Source organism: Canis lupus, chromosome 3 (genome assembly GCF_003254725.2).
Source record: "Canis lupus dingo isolate Sandy chromosome 3, ASM325472v2, whole genome shotgun sequence".
NCBI classification, from domain to species: Eukaryota; Metazoa; Chordata; class Mammalia; order Carnivora; family Canidae; genus Canis; species Canis lupus.
The window spans coordinates 34,890,517-34,909,524 of NC_064245.1; the positions used below are offsets into that span (position 1 = coordinate 34,890,517).

General features: G+C 43.2%; 1 protein-coding gene and 1 long non-coding RNA gene across 4 annotated transcripts in view; one reads left to right on the forward strand and one right to left on the reverse strand.

The window, feature by feature from the left end:
• ATP10A (ATPase phospholipid transporting 10A (putative)) overlaps window positions 1–19,008 on the forward strand; it is a 190,683-nt gene that overhangs the window by 144,790 nt on the left and 26,885 nt on the right. Inside the window, 6 exon segments of the mRNA XM_049108376.1 lie at window positions 410–541; window positions 1,624–1,754; window positions 3,328–3,580; window positions 6,247–6,464; window positions 9,112–9,306; window positions 11,748–12,336. Coding sequence (XP_048964333.1) covers window positions 410–541; window positions 1,624–1,754; window positions 3,328–3,580; window positions 6,247–6,464; window positions 9,112–9,306; window positions 11,748–12,336 — 1,518 coding nt within the window.
• LOC125754853 (uncharacterized) lies at window positions 25–17,445 on the reverse strand. 3 transcript variants are annotated; one of them, XR_007409784.1, is made up of 4 exons: window positions 13,613–14,421; window positions 9,088–9,260; window positions 4,400–4,448; window positions 25–4,014 (listed from the first exon to the last, which is right to left on the reverse strand). It is a non-coding gene; the product is annotated as an uncharacterized LOC125754853 (long non-coding RNA). The 3 variants fall into 3 exon arrangements; XR_007409785.1 differs by lacking the exons at window positions 9,088–9,260; window positions 13,613–14,421 and adding an exon at window positions 17,367–17,445; XR_007409783.1 differs by lacking the exons at window positions 9,088–9,260; window positions 13,613–14,421 and adding an exon at window positions 15,814–17,420.

Below are 19,008 nucleotides of genomic sequence, written 5' to 3' on the forward strand. Positions count from 1 at the left end.
GTAGGCATGGCTATGGCACATACGGTCTGTAACACAGCTGGCTTGCCACCTGTGCTGTGTGCTCTTGAATGTTGCTTCTTGTTCTTTTTTTTCTTTTTTTTTTTTTTCTGATTATAAAAGCACATAGCCATTGTAAAAATTTAGAAAACTACAAAAACAGAAGAAAGCAAAATTTCTAACAGTATCTCAACCAAAAGTGTTCTCTCTTAGCATCTTAGCTTATTTCTTTCCATTGTTTTTTCCATGATTCTTACATAGTTAGGGTTAAGTTCATACCCTGTCTTTTTGACTGAGCATATCCTGTAAGTATGATTGGATGGCAGCACTGTTCTTCAGTCCCTGTGTCAGGGTGCTCTGTCAATTCACTGTTGGGCATCGATTTACTGCGCCCCTCATGCTCCCCTTCCAGGACATGAAACGAAGGCCCTGCTGAATAACAGTGGGCCCCGCTACAAGCGCAGCCAGCTTGAGAGGCAGATGAACTGTGACGTGCTCTGGTGTGTCCTCCTCCTCATTTGTATGTCTCTGTTTTCCGCGGTCGGTAAGTCTCCTTCATGGGTCATGAATAAGGGGGCACTATTGGAATCCTCCAGGTGAGCCCAGTGGGCTGCTGACGATTCATTTTGACCAGCACTCTAAAGTTAAAAAACACATTTGTCATCCACTTAGACTCAAGAGCTGCTTGCATCAGCACAGACCATATTGGAGATGCCTAGATGAATGAGCTTGACAAAGTACTGTTATTTTTCAAATTTGCAACTTCTTGAATGAAAGAATGTTTTAATCACACCAGTAATGATGATTCCAGCAGAAGTATTAGTAACATGGTGATAAACTGAGAATAATATAGCAGGAGAAGCACAAATGCTACTAATGAGAACTCTAAGAGAAAAGGGAAAAAAAAAAGTGTTTGGGTCCTAAGAAGGTGCTAGCACTTAGATTGCACATGAGCTCTGGGCTCTCAGACTTTGATGGCCTCCAGACCTGGCATGCTGCCCTGGAATGCCTTGCAGGGAACTGTGTTCAGCCTCCAGGTAAATGGTCTTCACCACATCTCCTGCACAGCTACCATTGTGAAGCAGTGCAGATGGGTGTGATATGGTCTCGGAGCTCAGTGCTAAAAGACATGGTGTATGGAACACGAAAAGGGCTTCTGTTATCAGATAGTTGTGGGACTTAGTTGATGAAATAATGTGCTTGGCTTCTGAGAGTCCCTGATAGGTGCGATTTAAGTCTATAGCAAGGGTTGATAATGGGCAGTATCTGGGGCTGACTGATGAAACTGGTATTTTGTGAGGCACACACTGGGAGATTACTTTTTGGGGATTTCCTGTCAGTAGCTGCCAGCACATACCCAATTTCTGCCTCATGACCAGTGTGCTTTTCAGTGCCAACAATGGGAAATGCCCAATGTGAGGAAGAGTCCAAGAACCAGTACCTTCCAGCAGTCGGATTGTGGGTGCCAATAGTATGTGCCATGTGCTTTTGCTTTCTTATGTGGCAAGGCAAGCTAATGAGGCACGAAGTGCCTGTGTTCATAGTCATAGTTTTGCTTTTATTTGCACAAGCAGTGTCTTATTTTTTCATTGGATGAATGGTATATCTTTTTGAATGTTGCTGTAGGACATGGACTGTGGGTACAGCGGTATCAGGAGAAAAAATCATTATTTGATGTCCCTGAGTCTGACGGCAGCTCTTTATCCCCGGTCACAGCAGCAGTTTACTCATTTTTGACAATGATAATAATTCTGCAGGTAACAGTACTAAGTACCATACAATTAATTGCTTTACTCTTCTGGTAAGAACTTAAAGTCATCATACTCTGCTAAGAATGTCCTATAAATTTTGCATCTGGGAGGACCACAGGTGTACCTGCCTAGTGTGCTGCTTCTTACTTTTCCACCTAACTTATCTGTAGGGTCTTTTTTGGGTACTTTTCAAGTTAACATTCTCCTTTGCTGTCCCTAAGATTCTTAGGGCTTGCGGGGTTGGTTTTTGGATTATTGTGTTTGTTATATTTTTCCATTCAGTTCCTTCTTTAAAAAAAAACACTATATTTTGATATAATTTTAAGATTTACAAATAAGTTGCAAAAGATAGTATGGAGACTTCCCATGTGTCTCATACCCAGAGTCCCCTAATGTGAACATATTACATTACTGTGGTGCGTTGTCAAAACCAAGAAGCCAACTTTAGTACTTTGCAATGAACTAAATTCTAGATGTCATTTGTTTTTTTACTAGTCTTTCCACTTGTTCCAAGGTTCAATTCAGGATATCACACTGCATTTTGCAGCATTGGTTTTTATTATTTTTATTAGTATTACCATTAGTATCGTTAGTTCACGATACCTCATGTACAGTCCCCCATCACTAACTGAATCTATGCCCAAAGGGCTTGTTTGAGAGTAGAGAAGGGGCAATGATTGTCATCCTAGGAACAAAGTGTAAACAGAGGACGTCTGCTTAGTCTTTGCCTATGAGGGGAACTCTGCTGTCTTTTATCACATCTATTTCATACGACAGGAGCTTTCAAAATTAGTCTTTTTTATGAATGTACATTTCGTTCTAGCTTTGTAGTAGTAGTAGTAGCACTACAGTAGGGGTAGTAGGTGTGCACCAACATAAAGTTACCGGGAGAACCCAGTTAGTCTGTCTGGATATGATATTCTGAGCCCATGAGTATCAGTTCAATACCATTATTCAAAAAAGATTTAAACATTAACTTTATGAAGATTATCTTATATTGTCAATGTCTGTGAATATTCTTGTCAGAGCCTTCTTCCCTTTGCTATGTATTGTACAAGATCACAAAAATTGTCCTGCAACACAAACAGTCTCTGGAAAGACTGTCTCTCCTGAACTGTGGGGTTGTGTCCACAGAATGGGCATCTCTTGTTGCCGGGAGCCCTGGGAGAGCCTTGGGGCTGAGTGCAGCTGTGGTGCGAGGTGACTTTGCTTATGAGGACTCTGACTCTGTGCCATGTGTTTTTTTTCTCTTTCTTTCTCCTCTTTCCTTTCCTAGCTTCTCTCAAGCACAACTTAGTAATACGAAAATGCTTGCTTCTATCCAAGCCATGGTTACCATTCTTCCAGACACGATAGTGGATTTCTGCTCTGCAGTGACACCATAGGCTGTCCTATTTTAAACTCTTTGCCAATATCCTAATACTTTTCCAATACTGACTCTAAACCAACCTTTTAAGCTCTTAAAGGTACAGTATATAGTCCCTACTTATTTGTGGTTGTAGTCATTTGAATAGTTTGGACTATTTCTACAGCTCCCTAGTTCTCATCATTGTTCTTCTATATGCCTTATGTCTTCTAGGTTTTGATTCCAATTTCCTTATATGTTTCCATTGAAATTGTTAAAGTATGCCAGGTGTACTTCATTAATCAGGACATAGAGTTGTATGACGAAGAAACAGACTCACAGCTGCAGTGTCGAGCTCTGAACATCACGGAAGACTTAGGACAGATACAGTATATCTTCTCAGATAAAACTGGCACTTTAACTGAAAATAAGATGGTTTTCCGAAGATGCACTGTGTCTGGCATAGAATATTCCCATGATGCAAATGGTGAGTCTGAGGGTAGGGACTCCCAGTCTTGGCTGGACAGAGCTGCTATGTCAAAGCTGCATTCACATGTGCCTGTGTGCATGCGCATGTGTGCACACAGACACACCAGCTTCAGGGATTGCTGATTTTTGAGAGAGAATAAAACATGGGCTGTCAGAGCAATTCAGGAAACTGAAGCTGGGTGGCATTTATAGAATTCCCTGTTGCTGACAACGCCCTATTCACTGCAGTGTCTTGTGTGGTGGGCATCTGCTTAAATAGTCATTTTCTGCCAGACAATAGAAGCAGGAAGGATATTCTTGAGGAACTCACTTTTGAAGCACCCAGTCTCTGCCACACCAAGAAATGATGAGATATTTTTTTGTTACCCATCAGTCTTCTTACAGCTGAAATTTCTCAGAAGGGCATTGGACAATTCATGATGCATTCTTTCCCTTAGAAAGTGTTCATGGAAGCAGAAAAGAAATGTCACTCCCTTTTGAATTTTGTAGGTGGTCATTCCTCCCACCTCTCCTTTCCTTATCCTTTGCTGCCTCTGTCCTCCCTGAACCCATAGGGGAGCTATCCACTTCATAAGTGGAGGGTATGGTGAGAACTATCTACCCTCCTGAGCCAGAAGAGGGCACCGTGGTAAGTGTCCTGGTGGCACAATAGGATTTGTAGTAGTAGTAGTAGCACTACAGTAGGGGTAGTAGGTGTGCACCAACATAAAGTTACCGGGAGAACCCAGTTAGTCTGTCTGGATATGATATTCTGAGCCCATGAATATCAGTTCAATACCATTATTCAAAAAAGATTTAAACATTAACTTTATGGTACCTTTGAGAGGCGCACCAGCCAGGACTTCCTCTCCTTCTTGTAACAGCATCTGAGAACATGAAAGGAGTCTTGTCACAGGAATAGAAGCAAATATAGAACAGGAGTCAGTACATGGGCATCATTAGGAAGCTTTTATTTAGGGGGGTATAGTGGGATAGATCTTTTAGAAGCATGGGATTTTTGCAAGTTTCATAAAACCAAGCTTTAGGATATCCACTAAGGCCCTTTGTGTAAAATGAAAGTAATCATATTAAACAGAAGACATAGGAACTTATCCACTCAGTTTATTGCTGGTCAGAAGCTGCTACATCATTGTAGACCATATACACATCAGCAGTGCTCTGAAAGATTGCTACTTTTAGGCTAACATTTGACTACTGCTTCAGGAGGGTGGGACAGACAGGTGTATCCTTGGAGAGGTTGACACCAAGCTCTAAACGCACAAGCCAGAAGTTTGACAGCACTGTGTCTGGGCTTTGTTCTTCTTTGCTTTCCATTCACCACCAAGCTGGGACTTATATCAGCCAGGAGTGGGTGGAATGGGCAGAAGATTTACTTCTAGGGTGAGGCACCCCCTGAGTTGAATCCTGGTATTGGCAATTATTTGGCCTTATGACCATGGGTGACTTTCCTTGCCTTATCTCTGTTTTTCTCATCCCAAAAGAAAAGTCTTACTGATGAAAGATACTGAATATAAGGCCTGGCTCACAGGACAGACCAACGCCACAGGCATGCCCAGATTGGAGAGCCCTTCTTACCCCCTCATGCAGGCCACCTTGTGTTGAGATACCTTGTGCTCACACCCAGCACTGAACTTGCCCTTGAAGTTCTTAGTAATTGCTTGTTTTGAATGAATAATCCTCATGAATAGTCTCCTTGCTTGTCTATGATGAAACCAGCTGAACTAACTGGGCAAAGCCAGACAGATGTGTTTGGAGACATCCTTTAGCAAGAAATAGTGCAGATGTACTTCATGTGATTCACTGAATGGCCACTTGGCCACAAGGACTTTTGCTGGACTGTGCCCCCTTGAGGGTTCAAGCATAGAATACAGTCAAAGTAGTCTTTAGTGGAGCTTTGCCTGCTGGCTCTGTATCCTGGTGGCATTTATCCACCCTGTGCAACCACAAGGACTGTTAGCCTCCCTGATGCATAGAGCTTCATCCGTATAGGGTGAATGCAGATGATCCCCACCCCCTGCCTGGCCCTGAACAAGGATCCTCCATGGAAAAGCACCATCAGCACATCCTGAGAACCAGTACTTTTGTGTGATTACAGGGCAGATGTTTAATATGTGATCTGTCCTGACAGCCCCACAGAGCCAAGTGGCCCCATGACCCCAGGATAAAGCACAAAGCCTGGAGCCTAGCTACTCTGGGGACTAGGCCTTCACTGTGTCCCTGCCTTCATCTCCCTGCTATCTGCTGCCCAGACCCCATTCATCACTCCTCGAGTCACCTGAAGAGAGAGGCCAAATATGAATCTATATCTGTCCACTCCTTACTTGTTTATGGAATGGGATGGCCACTGTGCCAAAATGCACTGGACCTGAGCTTGGGCATCACATTGACCTGGATGTCATCTCCACCCTCTTGAGTCCTATGCACTTAGCAAGTTCTTTAAGTTTTCTGTGAGTCAGTCTGCTCATCTGTGCAGTGTTGTTGAGAATGTCAACCTCATCAGATTGACTGTAGGTACAGATAACTGAGAACAGCATCCATCTCTCAGTGGAAATTCTCAATAAAGTGGCCTTGCCTTTAAAAAAGCTACAGTGGCAAGTGCTCTGAGTCAGCTTCCATTTTCCTAGCCTCCCTGTGACATGTCACCCCATGTCCCTCTGCCCACAGCCCAGCGTCTGGCCAGGTACCAGGAGGCAGACTCAGAGGAGGAAGAGGCAGTGTCCAAAGGAGGCTCACTGCCTCAGCGTGGCAGCATTGGGAGCCACCAGAGTGTTCGTATCATGCACAGGAGCCAGAGCACCAAGTCACATCGGCGCACAGGCAGCCGGGCTGAGGCCAAGTGGGCCAGCATGCTGTCCAAGCACACGGCCTTCAGCAGCCCTATGGTGAGTCCCACTCAGAGGACAGCAGCTGCCCCATGCTGGGGTAGCACCACCTTTCCTTGCCCTGTCACTTAGCTCCATTCATCAAAAGTATCCGAATGTAACAATAGAAATGAGCTGTGGTTGGGGGGTTAGCTCTCCTCAGTTAACAGAACTTTTGTGGCCAACACCTTCTCCCCACAGTGCTGTATCTTTTCTAAAACACTGACATGGCCCCTTTGACATGGCCTCTAAGAATGGGGGATTGCCAGTGAACTACCCAGGTGGATGACGGAGAGGAAGTTTGTCCTGCCAAGTGAAATAAATAAAGCTTCAGAGCAAGATGACAACTGTGAAAAAGCAAAGCCAAGTGGAAAAAAAAAAGTTTTCATTAGATGAGCCTAAATCCAATAATTTCTTTCTTCCTTGCCTTGGCTGCTGCCCAAACATTTATGGACCATTCTGATCAGTCAGGGAAATTTCCAGAAGTGAGTGAATGACCATCTCTAAAAAATCCTTTCGCTTCTAAAATGATTTAAGAGCAGAGAGAGAGAATCCATTTTGATCACTCTGTGGTGGCCTCATTCTCTTATGTCCTTTGAAACCCATATAGAGGCTACCTAATATTACCTTATGGTCATGACTGGTGGGTTTTTATAAAAGCATTTGGGAAGGAGGCCTCTCACACTTGATAGGAGGGAAACTGTGTTGGACTAAGCTTTTCTGACATTGATTTAACAATATGAGTCCAAGAGTATTTGAAATATTCAAACTTTCTGACCTAGGAATTTAGTGATTCAATCAAAGATTTCTGTGCATAGAAGTTTACTAGTAGAAAAAAATGTATTCAGTGATCAAAGAACGGCCAAATGAATCATAGCATGCCTATTTTGAAATTGTTAAAAGTTGTATTTTCAAATGATCCTAAAAAGGCTGGAAAGTTCAAAGTGCACATGACTGTTGAACAACACAGATTTGAACTGTGCAGGGCCACTTACACACATAATTTTTAAAATAAATACAGTATAGTAGGGATCCCTGGGTGGCGCAGCGGTTTGGTGCCTGCCTTTGGCCCAGGGCGCGATCCTGGAGACCCGGGATCGAATCCCACATCGGGCTCCCGGTGCATGGAGCCTGCTTCTCCCTCTGCCTGTGTCTCTGCCTCTCTCTCTCTCTCTCTCTCTGTGACTATCATAAATAAATAAAAATTTAAAAAAAATTTAAAAAAAAAATAAATACAGTATAGTATAAAGTACTGTATTGCATTTTCCTTATGATTTTCATAATAATATTTTTTTTTAGTTTTTTAAAAGATTTTATTTATTCTGAGAGAAAGTGAGAGAGAGAGGGACAAAGTCAAAGAGAGAGCATGGGGGTGGGGCTGACAGGGAGAAGCAGACTCTCCACTGAGCAGGGAACCCAGTGGGGGACTTGATCCCAGGACCCTGACATCATGATCTGACCCAGAGACAGACACTTAATTCAGCCACCTAGGCACCCCTTCATAATAATATTTTCTTTTCTCTAGCTTACATAATTTAAGAATACGGTACATAATGCACATAACAAGCAAAATATATTATTAGTCAACTGTTTATGTTATCAGTAAGGCTTTCAGTCAGTAGTAGGCTTATTTTAGGAGTGTCGAAAGTTATACATAGACTTTTCTCCTGTGCCCCAACCCCTGCATTGATCAAGGGTCCACCGTATATAGTGTTTTAGGGAAAACAGACACTGCCAATTCATGTATACATTCTTTTTATTGAGAAATAGTTGACATATAACATTGTATAAATTTAAGGTGGGGATGTAAATCAAAACTATAATGAGATATCACTTCACACCTGTTGAATGGCTGTCATCAAACAGCCAAGAGATAAGAAGTGTTGGTGAGAAAAAAAAAAAAAAAAAGAAGAAGAAGTGTTGGTGAGGATGTGGGAAAACGAGAACCCTCAGACACTGCTGGTGGGAATGCAAACTGATGCTGCTGCTGGGGAAAATAAGTATGGAGGTTCGCGAAAACTTAAATAGAATTTCTGTCTGATCTAGCAATCTCACTTCTGAGTTTATATCAAAAGGAAATGTATAAAATATTTGATGATGTAAGATGTAAATGTATAGAAAACAGTTTGCAAGGCAACACAGAAGCATGTATTTCAAAAAAGTATGTATTACCGTCAGGTGATATACAGATTTTTGAAATTTTCCTTTCTCTGCCTTTTTCAAATCTTTCTGAGTTAGATATGTTATTATAATATATATTCTTACCTGTATTATTTTATAATGAGAACATGTGCATTAAAAGGAATGATTACATGAATTTTATTTCATAGGTAAGTCATATATTCTTTTACCAATGATACATAATTCATCATTATAAAATAGCCTATGTATATGAGCCACATGAAGATGTCTTTACTGCTTATAATAAAATCAAGGTGCCTTAAATAGTCAAGCACCAGGGTACCTGGGTGGCTTAATGGTTGAGTCTGCCTTTGACTCAGGGCATGGTTCCAGGGTCCTGGGATCCTGCTTCTCCCTCTGCCTATGTCTCTGCCTCTCTCTCTGTATCTCTCATGAGTAAATAAATAAAATCTTTAAATAGTCAAGCACCATTACGCTTGGCAAGTCACTGGGTTATACTCACCCCTCAGTCTCTGTCCTCTTCTAGGAGAAAGACATTACACCCGATCCAAAGCTGTTTGAGAAGGTGAGTGAATGTGACAGGTGCCTGGCCATCGCAAGGCACCAGGAACACCCTCTGGCCCACCTGTCACCAGAGCTATCTGACGTGTTTGACTTCTTCATTGCACTCACCATCTGCAACACAGTAGTTGTCACATCCCCGGATCAACCACGGCAGAAGGCAAGTTATGGAGTATCCCTGTGAAGCTAATGCCTTCAGCCTTTGGCGTGGCCTCACTGTTGTCCGTCCTCCCTTTCCAGTAGGACTGCTCAGCACTACTTCTCAGGTTTAAGGGGATGTAGTAGGGGGTTGGTATAGGGCAACCCAGCTCGTTGGTTCTGTGGTGCCATCCCCAGGCTACAGTGAACAGGTAGGGGGATTGGGGCCAAGTGAGAGGAGAAACTTCTGAGGCCATGATAAGTGGGGCATATACCAGACTGTCCTGGAGGGGGGCTGCCCTGCACAACCTACATAGAGCTGCAGGGTTCCAAACTCTCACAGGAGAGTGGACAGGATAGGACAAATCTCCTGGACTTGAATCTGTACCTTACCACCCAGCTGAGTGGCCTTGGACAAGCCATTCCCCTCCTGTGCCTTAAGCACCTGACCTGTGACATGGAGGCAGTAGTAAGAGTTTAAAGGAAGGGGTCAGAGTAGGGCTTTGCACATAATAATTGTAACTGGTGTTAAAAGGGCTTTTAATGTCTTTCAAGGAGAGGTGGTCAAGAATCAATCAGAGGTTACTAAGATGGTAGAAATATAGCAATGCCCAAGTTGTTTTTTGTTTGGGTTAATTACAAGGTTCTCTCTGAAGAGAGTTAAGTTTCATATATGAACGGGTCCTTTATATCTGTTAACAACTCCTCCAGGTAGGCCAGGAGGTGTGTGTGTGGGGGGTGCACCTAAGGAGGAATCTGCATAGTGCAGCTAGGCAACTTTACATGGATAAAAACCAGTGTATTCTAGGGCCAGATGCATGCCATAGACCTGCCCCTCAACCGCCCTCTCTCCCAGACCCATTTCCCTCCCCCTAAGTCAGCAGGTTCCACTGATGGAGCCATTGGTGTGTGATGTGGGATAAACAAAGGGTCTCTGCTCTGTCTTCACAGCAGCATATCTGGCAGTGATGCAGCTTCCCCCACCCCCCCACGGCACCCCCCACCATGTTTTTGCTCCTGTGCTCTTGCTCCTGCCACATTGGCCTGCAGAAGCTCCAGTGGGCCTGGTGGATCCAGAGTGGACAGGTCCCATCACCCAGAGACTGCAGGGTTGCACCATCTGCCTTAGGTGAGGGCTGCTTCCTGGGGCAGCTCACCTCATAGCTGCCTTAGTATCCCTCATCTGACCTTTGGGTTCTGCCACCACCCTGTATTCAAGTCCCACTGGCATGCATCCCTAGAGAAGTGTCTGGTTTCTAGTTAGACTTGTCTGAGACCCAGACATTGTTGCAACTACTGAATAAGTGAGAGAGACCCCAGCATAACTGAGGCATGTGATGATGGTCACAGATGTAGTGCATTCCACATAGGATATAGGATATTTAATCTCCTGCCTTCAGACTGCTAAGGAACAGGTCTCTGGATAGCACTTAGTGAGTGCTATCTTCAAGGGTATTTGGAGCCAGCAGGAGCTCCACTATGGCTGCTTGAGTCTCCCCCTTGGATATGTAGCACATTTAAAGTCTATACAAACAAAGAAGCATCATCTTTACCAAAATTGGTCCCATGTGCCCTGCTTTAGCAAATGCCTAACTTTTCTGGAAGCTGTTATGTAATTTACAACTTTGGGCATATGGGGAAAATTATGAAAATTTAAGGCTAACTATAATTCAGTGTTTTGATTGTTGCAACATTTGCTCTGAATCCATTTTCTAGCAGAAAATTAAAATAGGTATCTTATACCAGCATTAGTGAACAATACTCATTTAAATAGAAGATTGCTGTTGCTCCATCATTGAGCTGTTTAGAACTTTAGCAAACATATATAACTGTCATTTTGTTGTTTTCACTTCTTGTTAGAAGGTACGTAATTTATTGTGACTTAAAAAAAACATGCTAAATTGTTTGAATCCTGAATTTTTCCAACCATTTAATCTGTTTGGAAAAGTTCTCTTGGGTTTGGGAATGTTATTTAAGTTTTATATAGACATAATTCAAAGCAATGTATAAATTGGTCTTTTGTTAACTGCTTTTTGTAATTGATGGGGGGCAGGGAACAAAGCTGGATTTTGTGCCAGGCAAACACTTCTGAACCTCATCTGCAAAGCAATGGGACATTGCAGTGTGGGAACAGCTATCAGAGGGGATAGTATCTAAGCCTGCAGGTACTACTAGCCAGACGGTCCCTGAGTCAGTCCAGAGCCTTGGTGTGGCTACTTAGGGGATCACATTCTAAAAGAATGTATATTGCTAATTTTTGTTTAAGTAAGTGGAAGAGACCAAAGGATGGTCTCAAGGAAGAAATGCTGGCTCTGGTTGCAGTTTCTACTGTATGCCCCCAAATCTGGGAAATGGGAACTCTGTGCTCTGAGCTTCCACTGGAGAAGGGGAGGGGTGCCCTGTGGTAGTTTGCATGAGGCCTCTGGACATACCTCACCTGCCTTCTGACTGCATCTCTTGCAGGTGAGGGTAAGGTTTGAGGTGAAGTCCCCCGTGAAGACGATAGAAGACTTCCTACGGAGGTTCTCACCCAGCCGCCTGACCTCAGGCTGCAGCAGCATCGGGAGCCTGGCCACCAACAAAGCCACCCACAAGTCAGGGTCCAACTTTCTGTCCACTCTATCCAATGACCGTACGCTGCTCAAGCTGGAGGAGAAGCTGAGCCAGCCAACCAAAGCCATCGCAAGCAATGGCTATAGCAGCGGGGCTGCCAGTTGGGCCCCGGAGCACACTGCCCAGGAACAGGAGCTGGAGAAGGAGAAGGAGCAGGAGTGGGAGCTGCGCTATGAGGCAGAGAGCCCTGACGAGGCAGCGCTTGTGTATGCTGCACGAGCCTACAACTGTGCACTGGTGGACCGACTGCATGACCAGGTGTCAGTGGAGCTGCCACACTTGGGCAGACTCACTTTCGAGCTCCTGCATATACTGGGCTTTGACTCTATCCGCAAGAGGATGTCAGTGGTGATCCGCCATCCACTCACTGATGAGATCAATGTCTACACCAAAGGAGCCGACTCAGTGGTCATGGATCTCTTGCTGCCCTGCTCCTCAGGTATCCAGCTCCCCTCCTCTGGGCAGTACCCCCAGTTCCAGGTGGAAGTCCCAAGAAATCAGTCCCTTTCCCCAGTCCCTTCCCATGTGAATGTAAAATGATTTTCATTAAGCCTTTTCTGAAGCAGTGCCCATCAGAGATTTGCCTCTCTGGATTGTCCTCTCCTCCTTTAAGGGATTTGGACTAGAATGCTCTGAGGGGTGGGAGATGGAGAGTTTCAGTGCCTGAACTCACCTTAGAACAGTGGGGTTGGGGGTTCCCCTTTTTTAAAGATTTTATTTATTTATTCATGAGAGACACACAGAGACAAAAACATAGAGGGAGAAGCAAGCTCCCTACAGGAAGCCTGATCAGGGACTCCATTCCAGGACCCCGGGGTCATGACCTGAGCTAAAGGCAGATAAACGCTTAACCACTGAGTCACCCAGGCATCCATTAGCATCATTCTATAAATCTGGACAATGAAGGTTAAGAACTTTTAGACTGGAAGTTCCAAGAGCTTCCATCCTGCTCTATGATGCCTGGACCAGGGCAGGTATGCAGCCAGGTTATGGTTCTAGCCCATTTGTGAAGCTGCCTCAGGCCACAGTGAGAGCCTAGGTAGTGGATGCTGCTGGTCTCTCAGCTGCCTCCATCTGTCCCACCTTCAGGCAGAGCAGCTCCATCTTAGTCTCTTTTGTGTACTAGAGTTCCATATAATTTCTGTGTTAAACAAGAGGAATTTGAAAACTATTGGTGTTAGAGAGTAGAACTTTTTCCAGCAGAAGGGTTTCCTTTAACCTCCTTCTAGATATAAATACTTTTGGGTCTTGAGAGAAGAATGGCCTAGGTCCCCATTAGTAAACCTGGTCACCCCTCCTCTCTACTTGGACAATGATAGAGTGCACATCTGACCTCCAGGAGAGAGAGAGGCAGGATGGAGGTGAGGATGCTGCTGGCAGATGGAGAGGTACCTGCTGGGGTTCTGCTGCCTGACCTCCATAGTCTCCCTGTCTATTGTATCCTGGAAACAGCTCTAGGTGCAACCTGCTGTGAAACCCTGTACACTAGGTATAGCCTTTCCAGAGCTCTGGGATGGAACTAGGGAATACTTTGCTTTCTGTGGTCCTCTCACCATAATCTCAGTGTCTCAGAACAAGACTCCTGGCTCCCAAGTGTGGCACCACTCCACTGTGGGAAAGTGTAGGACTCTTTTCCCATGGCAGAGCTGTTGCCTCTTAATTTGTAAACATGTCTCTGAAAACAGTTTGGATAACTTTTCATGACAGTAACCTACCAGAGGGCAGGGCTTCTGTGCTAGTGGACATAGAATCCAATTCACAGGCTGACTTGGCCTTTCCAGGAGCCTTCTTCATTTTGCCATGCCATATGTTGCCTTTTTGTTTTGTTGATTGTTTCCTCTGCTGTGCAAAAGCTTTTTCTTTTTGATGTAGTCTCAATAGTTTTTTTTTTTTTTTCACTTTTGTTTCCCTTGCCTCAGGAGACATAGTTAGAAATAGTTAGACATAGTTAGAAAAATTGACATATGGGCAATGTCAGAGAAATTACTACCTGTGTTCTCTTCTAGGACCTTTGTGGTTGCAGGTCTCATATTTAAGTCTTTAATCCATTTTGAGTTTATTTTTGTGTGTGATGTAAGAAAGTGGTCCAGTTTCATTCTTGTACATATAGCTGTCCAGTTTTCCCACCATTTATTGGGGGGGAAAAGACACTGGAACAGAACAACACGTGGAAGCTAAACAACATGATATTAAAGAACTAAAGGGTCAGGAAATGAATCAGAGAAATCAGAAAGTACATGGAAACAAATGGACATGAAAATACAATGCTCCCAAACCTTTAGGATGCAGCAAAGGTGGCCATAAGAGGGAAGTATATAGCGATATAGGCCTGCCTCAAAAAATGAGAAAAAGTGCAACTAAACAGTCTAACCTCACACCTAAAGGAACTAGTAAAAGAAGAACAAAGACCAACAGTAGTAGAAGGAAGGAAATAATAAATATCACTGCAAAAATAAATGACATAGAGACTGGGAAAAAAAACAGTAGGAAGAAAATCTTTGAAACCAAGAGCTCAGAAAAAAAAAAAAAAAGAAAAGAAAAGAAAAGAAACCAAGAGCTCATTCTTTAAAAAAAGATGAACAAAATGGATAAACCCGTAGCCAGGCTCATCAAGGGAAAAAAAAGACCCAAATAAATAACCAGAAACAAGAAAGGAGAAGTAACAACTGACACTACAGAAATACAAAGGATTATGAGAGAATACTACAAAAAAATTTACATGCCAACAAGTTGGACAACCTAGAAGAAGTAAATAAATTTCTAGCAACATACAATGTTCTAAAACTGAAAAAGTTTCTATTTTCTGTAGAAAACTTTCTATTTCACAGAGAAATAGAAAATCTGAACGGACTAATTAATAGTAACAAAATTGAATTAGTAGTCAAAAAACTACCAAAAAATAGAAATCCAGGACCAGATGGATTCACAGGTGAATTCTGCCTAACATTTAAAGAAGAGTTAATATGTATTCTTTTCAAACTATTCTAAAAAAGAGAAGAAAAATTCCACATATATTTTACAAGCCTTCTTTATTCTGAAATTTAATTTTGCATCCACACAAAAGAAAAACAGATATGGCAATTATCTGAACAGACTTAATTCTACTATTAAAAAAATCCAATCATCTCTGTGCTATTTCACAGCCTTTCATTAAAGACAGTTTAACGGACCACCGAATTTCAGCCTTCACCACATACAGCAGAGTTATATATAAAGTAAAAGGTCTGGAGTAGCACTAGCAAACAGAGGTCTCTCGGAGGAAATTACTACCCATATCTAGGTAACTATAGATGAGAAGCAAAGTTTTCCATCTGTTCCACCATGAAAAAGCCCTGTAAAAGAGTGATATTACTATTGCCCAAACCATGACATTGAAAAGGGGAAATTAAAAATAAAATAGTTTGTGTAGTTCTCCATCTTATTCTAGGAATTTCTAAGCAGTGTGTAGTTCAGGTAGTATGGGATAGGGAAGATCTGCATGTAGACATCCAGCAACTTAAGATTCAGGATGTTCTGAGACCCCGTTGGTTTCCCAAGAGAGGATGGCTCTGGGGTCACCTTGAGGTTATCTAATGATGACACCCTGACATTCATTATGTATAAATGCTTCAACTTTACTTTGTGGGGTGGGTGGCTGTGGAGAGAAGCAGACATACAGAGTACTTACCTGTGCTGCTGTACCTGTGTGCTGGTGATAGAGTGAAGTAGGCACATAAGTATTATCCTCGAAATTACTTTAGACCTTTAAGATCTTTCTTCAAAGAGATCTAACACTTTTACCAAAAAAGGCGTGAAGAGGCTACACTAATGGTGGATGTGACTGTTAGAGGGAATGTGTCCTATTCTTAAGATGTAATCATGGCTTGGAAGTTGTATGGGATCAGATGGAAAGCAGGGAGTCCACCCCACCCCGTACCTGTATATCTCTCTTCAAATCCCAGGTCTCCATTTATGGGCTCGTAGGACCCTGGATAAGTCACTTATTTTCTTTGCCTCTGTTTCTCATCTGTACAAAGGAAATCAGGATGCTGACCTCACAGGAGGCCCTTATCCAAGGGCTGGTCTGATATAAGTATGGAGTATAACCTGTAGGTCCCTTTCCCTTCTCTCGGGTTCCTTCCCCTTAAGATTCACTTGCTTGAGGTTTGGTCCAGTTGCCACTTTGTGGGGTGTCTAAGACACAAATACCCAGACTGCTCCACCATCCTCCAAGAGTGAGGATGGAGAGTGTCCCACCAGTTAGCATGGGCCTCACACACTGCTGCTATTCAGTAAATGAGTCAATGCATGCATGACCAAGAGGGGAATTCACCTTCTTATTTTACTCTTACTACAGTGAAACTCCTTATAGAAGAAATAAACTTGTCTGAAGCATAGAAGAAATAGAAATTGCACTTAGAGCATTTTAAAAACACATGTTAAGGGGCACCTGGGTGGCTCAGTGGTTGAGCATCTGCCTTTGGCTCATGTCATGATCCCAGAGTACTAGGATCAAGTCCTGCATCTGGATCCCCATGGGGAACTTGCTTCTCCCTCTGCTTATGTCTCTGCCTCTCTCTCTCTCTCTCTCTGTGTGTGTGTGTGTGTGTGTGTGTCTCTCATGAATGAATAAAATAAAAAATTTTAAAAACCACACCTGTTAAAATCATGAGTAGGAGTGGATGTTTTCCTCTGAGGTCCCCTCCATAGGGTTCTGAGCATTGCCAGCAGTGCCCTGGTAGGGACTCCACTGCAGTGTCCATCTGCACTGCTCAGCCAGAGTCAGAGCTGGAGTAGGGTTCCTCTCCATCTACTGCATCTTGAGGTCAGGGACTTGGGAATCATCCGTACAGACTGACAGGAGCTGTTACTGTCTGATACTGTGCATGCCCCCCCAAATCCCTCCCTACCCAGCACCTGGCTGTGGCTGCAGGGACCTTCTCCACGTGCCCTTCAGGCCACCACCACCCACCAAAAGGTGCTAGGTAGCATTGGTGCCACTTCTGCCCCTGGTGTTGCCCCATTGTTCAAGTAGCTATGTTGCAGACACAGAATTCTTCCTACTGCCAAAGACAGAAAAGCTGCAAGGGGTCTGGGTTGCCTGTACAATATCAGAAAGAAGAGGCTGATATAGTGTGAATATCACTTAAAGTGCAGTATGAATGTGGGAATGCCTATAGTCTGAGATTAGTGCAGGAGAGCCAGGCTAACCACTTAACTGGGGCGGGGAGGGTCAATGGGTTTGCTTTCTAGGATAGGGCCCAATGCCCTCTTTTTAGATGCCTCCAGCTCCCTCAGTGCTTGCCTGCTTTGAGTTTGTGTTCTTTCCACCGACCTGGCCCCTCCATCAGAATGTAGATGTATCCCAGCATCTACGAATTGCCAATCCTGCAAACCCCAACACTGGCTCTTCCCAGTGACTGTCCAGCCATTGGTGGGGTGGGAATATACGAGGGAGAAGTCATGTAAGAATCAGGAGCAAGGTCGTACCTCAGGTGGCAGAGGATGTGTGTGTCTGGAGGAGTGAGGGGCCAACGCAGAGCAGTACTACTTTTCTCCCTGTCCCAGGCCCTGCTTTGGTGACCTCATAGAGAAACAGCTCAGCGTGGCAGCCTGTGTGATCACACGCTCATCCATGGCTCCCAGTGTGCCAAGCTGCCAAGCCCACCCTCTAGCTCTGTCAGTTCTGTTTTGACCAAGTGTTCAGCCACAGCCCCTGCACACTGCTGCTTTGCTGGAGTGCAGTCTTCCTGTCCCCTCTCTGGAAACCAAAGTACTTTATTATTATTATTATTATTATTATTATTATTATTCTGATTCCAAAGGCCCTCAGGTAGACATGTATTTGCTCAAATAACAGCATGTGGAACAATTGTTATTATACCCTTCTAAAATTGCTATCACAGTATCAGGAGTAAATGGTAGTCAAAATTAAGATGTCATCTTTGGATTGTCATCTTTTCAGGAAATTTAAATTCCTAAAGCAAAGTAATCTAGGGCACTGTTTTCTCTTTTTTTCACTATTGTTCCTTTAAAGAGCCTTTTTAGACATTTTTTAATGATTTCCCCATGACATTTTAATGCCACAGATACGCTGTGTATTTGTTATATATCTGTGCCTTATGCTCTGCCTAAGTATGTTTTAAATAGGTAATTAAAATTAATTCTGGGCTTTTGTCCCAGAATCAATGTTTTAGACCCTCAGGGGTGCTATCTTCTCTCTGAAGAACACATGTCTGAGAGGTGAAAGTGTTTCTCCCAGGCCCAGTTTGTCTAGGGCCTGACTCAGATAGTAGACAGCCTGCCCCAGACCAGGGGCCTCACTACCAGTAAGTACAGTTGCTGGATTTAGCAAACAAAATATATTGAATGCCCAGTTAAGTTAAATTTGAATTCCAGATAAAAAAAAAAAAAAAAAAAAACAATGTTTTTAGTAAAACTATGTCTTATGTGATATTTGCACATCCTATATTCTGTCTGGTAATACTGTTGGTGCTCTGGGGAAAGAAACTGCATTTTGTATTAAAGTACATTTTTTTTCACAAACTAGAAGAATATGTAGCTTCATTTACATCCACCTCCTGGACCAAGGACACCAGAGCACTCCTAATAAAGTTTTGTTTATATAAGCTTCTCATTTCAACAGAGGTCATTAATAACCATCAAAAATATGATTTGATTCTTTTTTAAAATACCAGCTTTTACTTTAAATTTTACGTGAAAAGTGTGTACTGTTTACATGTGATGAAATAGACTGGGGATGAGTCTAGTGGTGGGGAGGTTTACACATGTCTCTTATAGGAGGTTGTTGGAAGGATGCTTTTGTGACATTCCTGTTGCTTAATGAATTGCAACAAAATGCAGTTCCAAACTCAGCCAGCTAGAGCACAGCAGGAAGGTGCAGACCACTTATTTCCCACTGGCCCTGAAACACAGTCATAATATATTTTTATCATGCACAAACTAAAATGCCTTATGCCTTTCCACTCATAATTGGCAGCCCATGAAAATGGCAGATTTAAGAAAGTAAGCATCACCTTGTCATGGATGCCACAGTCAGGTGAGGCTCAGAGTCAGCACTTCTGGTTTGTCAATAAGAAGTAAGTCTGCTCAGCTGTGTCTACAGGAAACA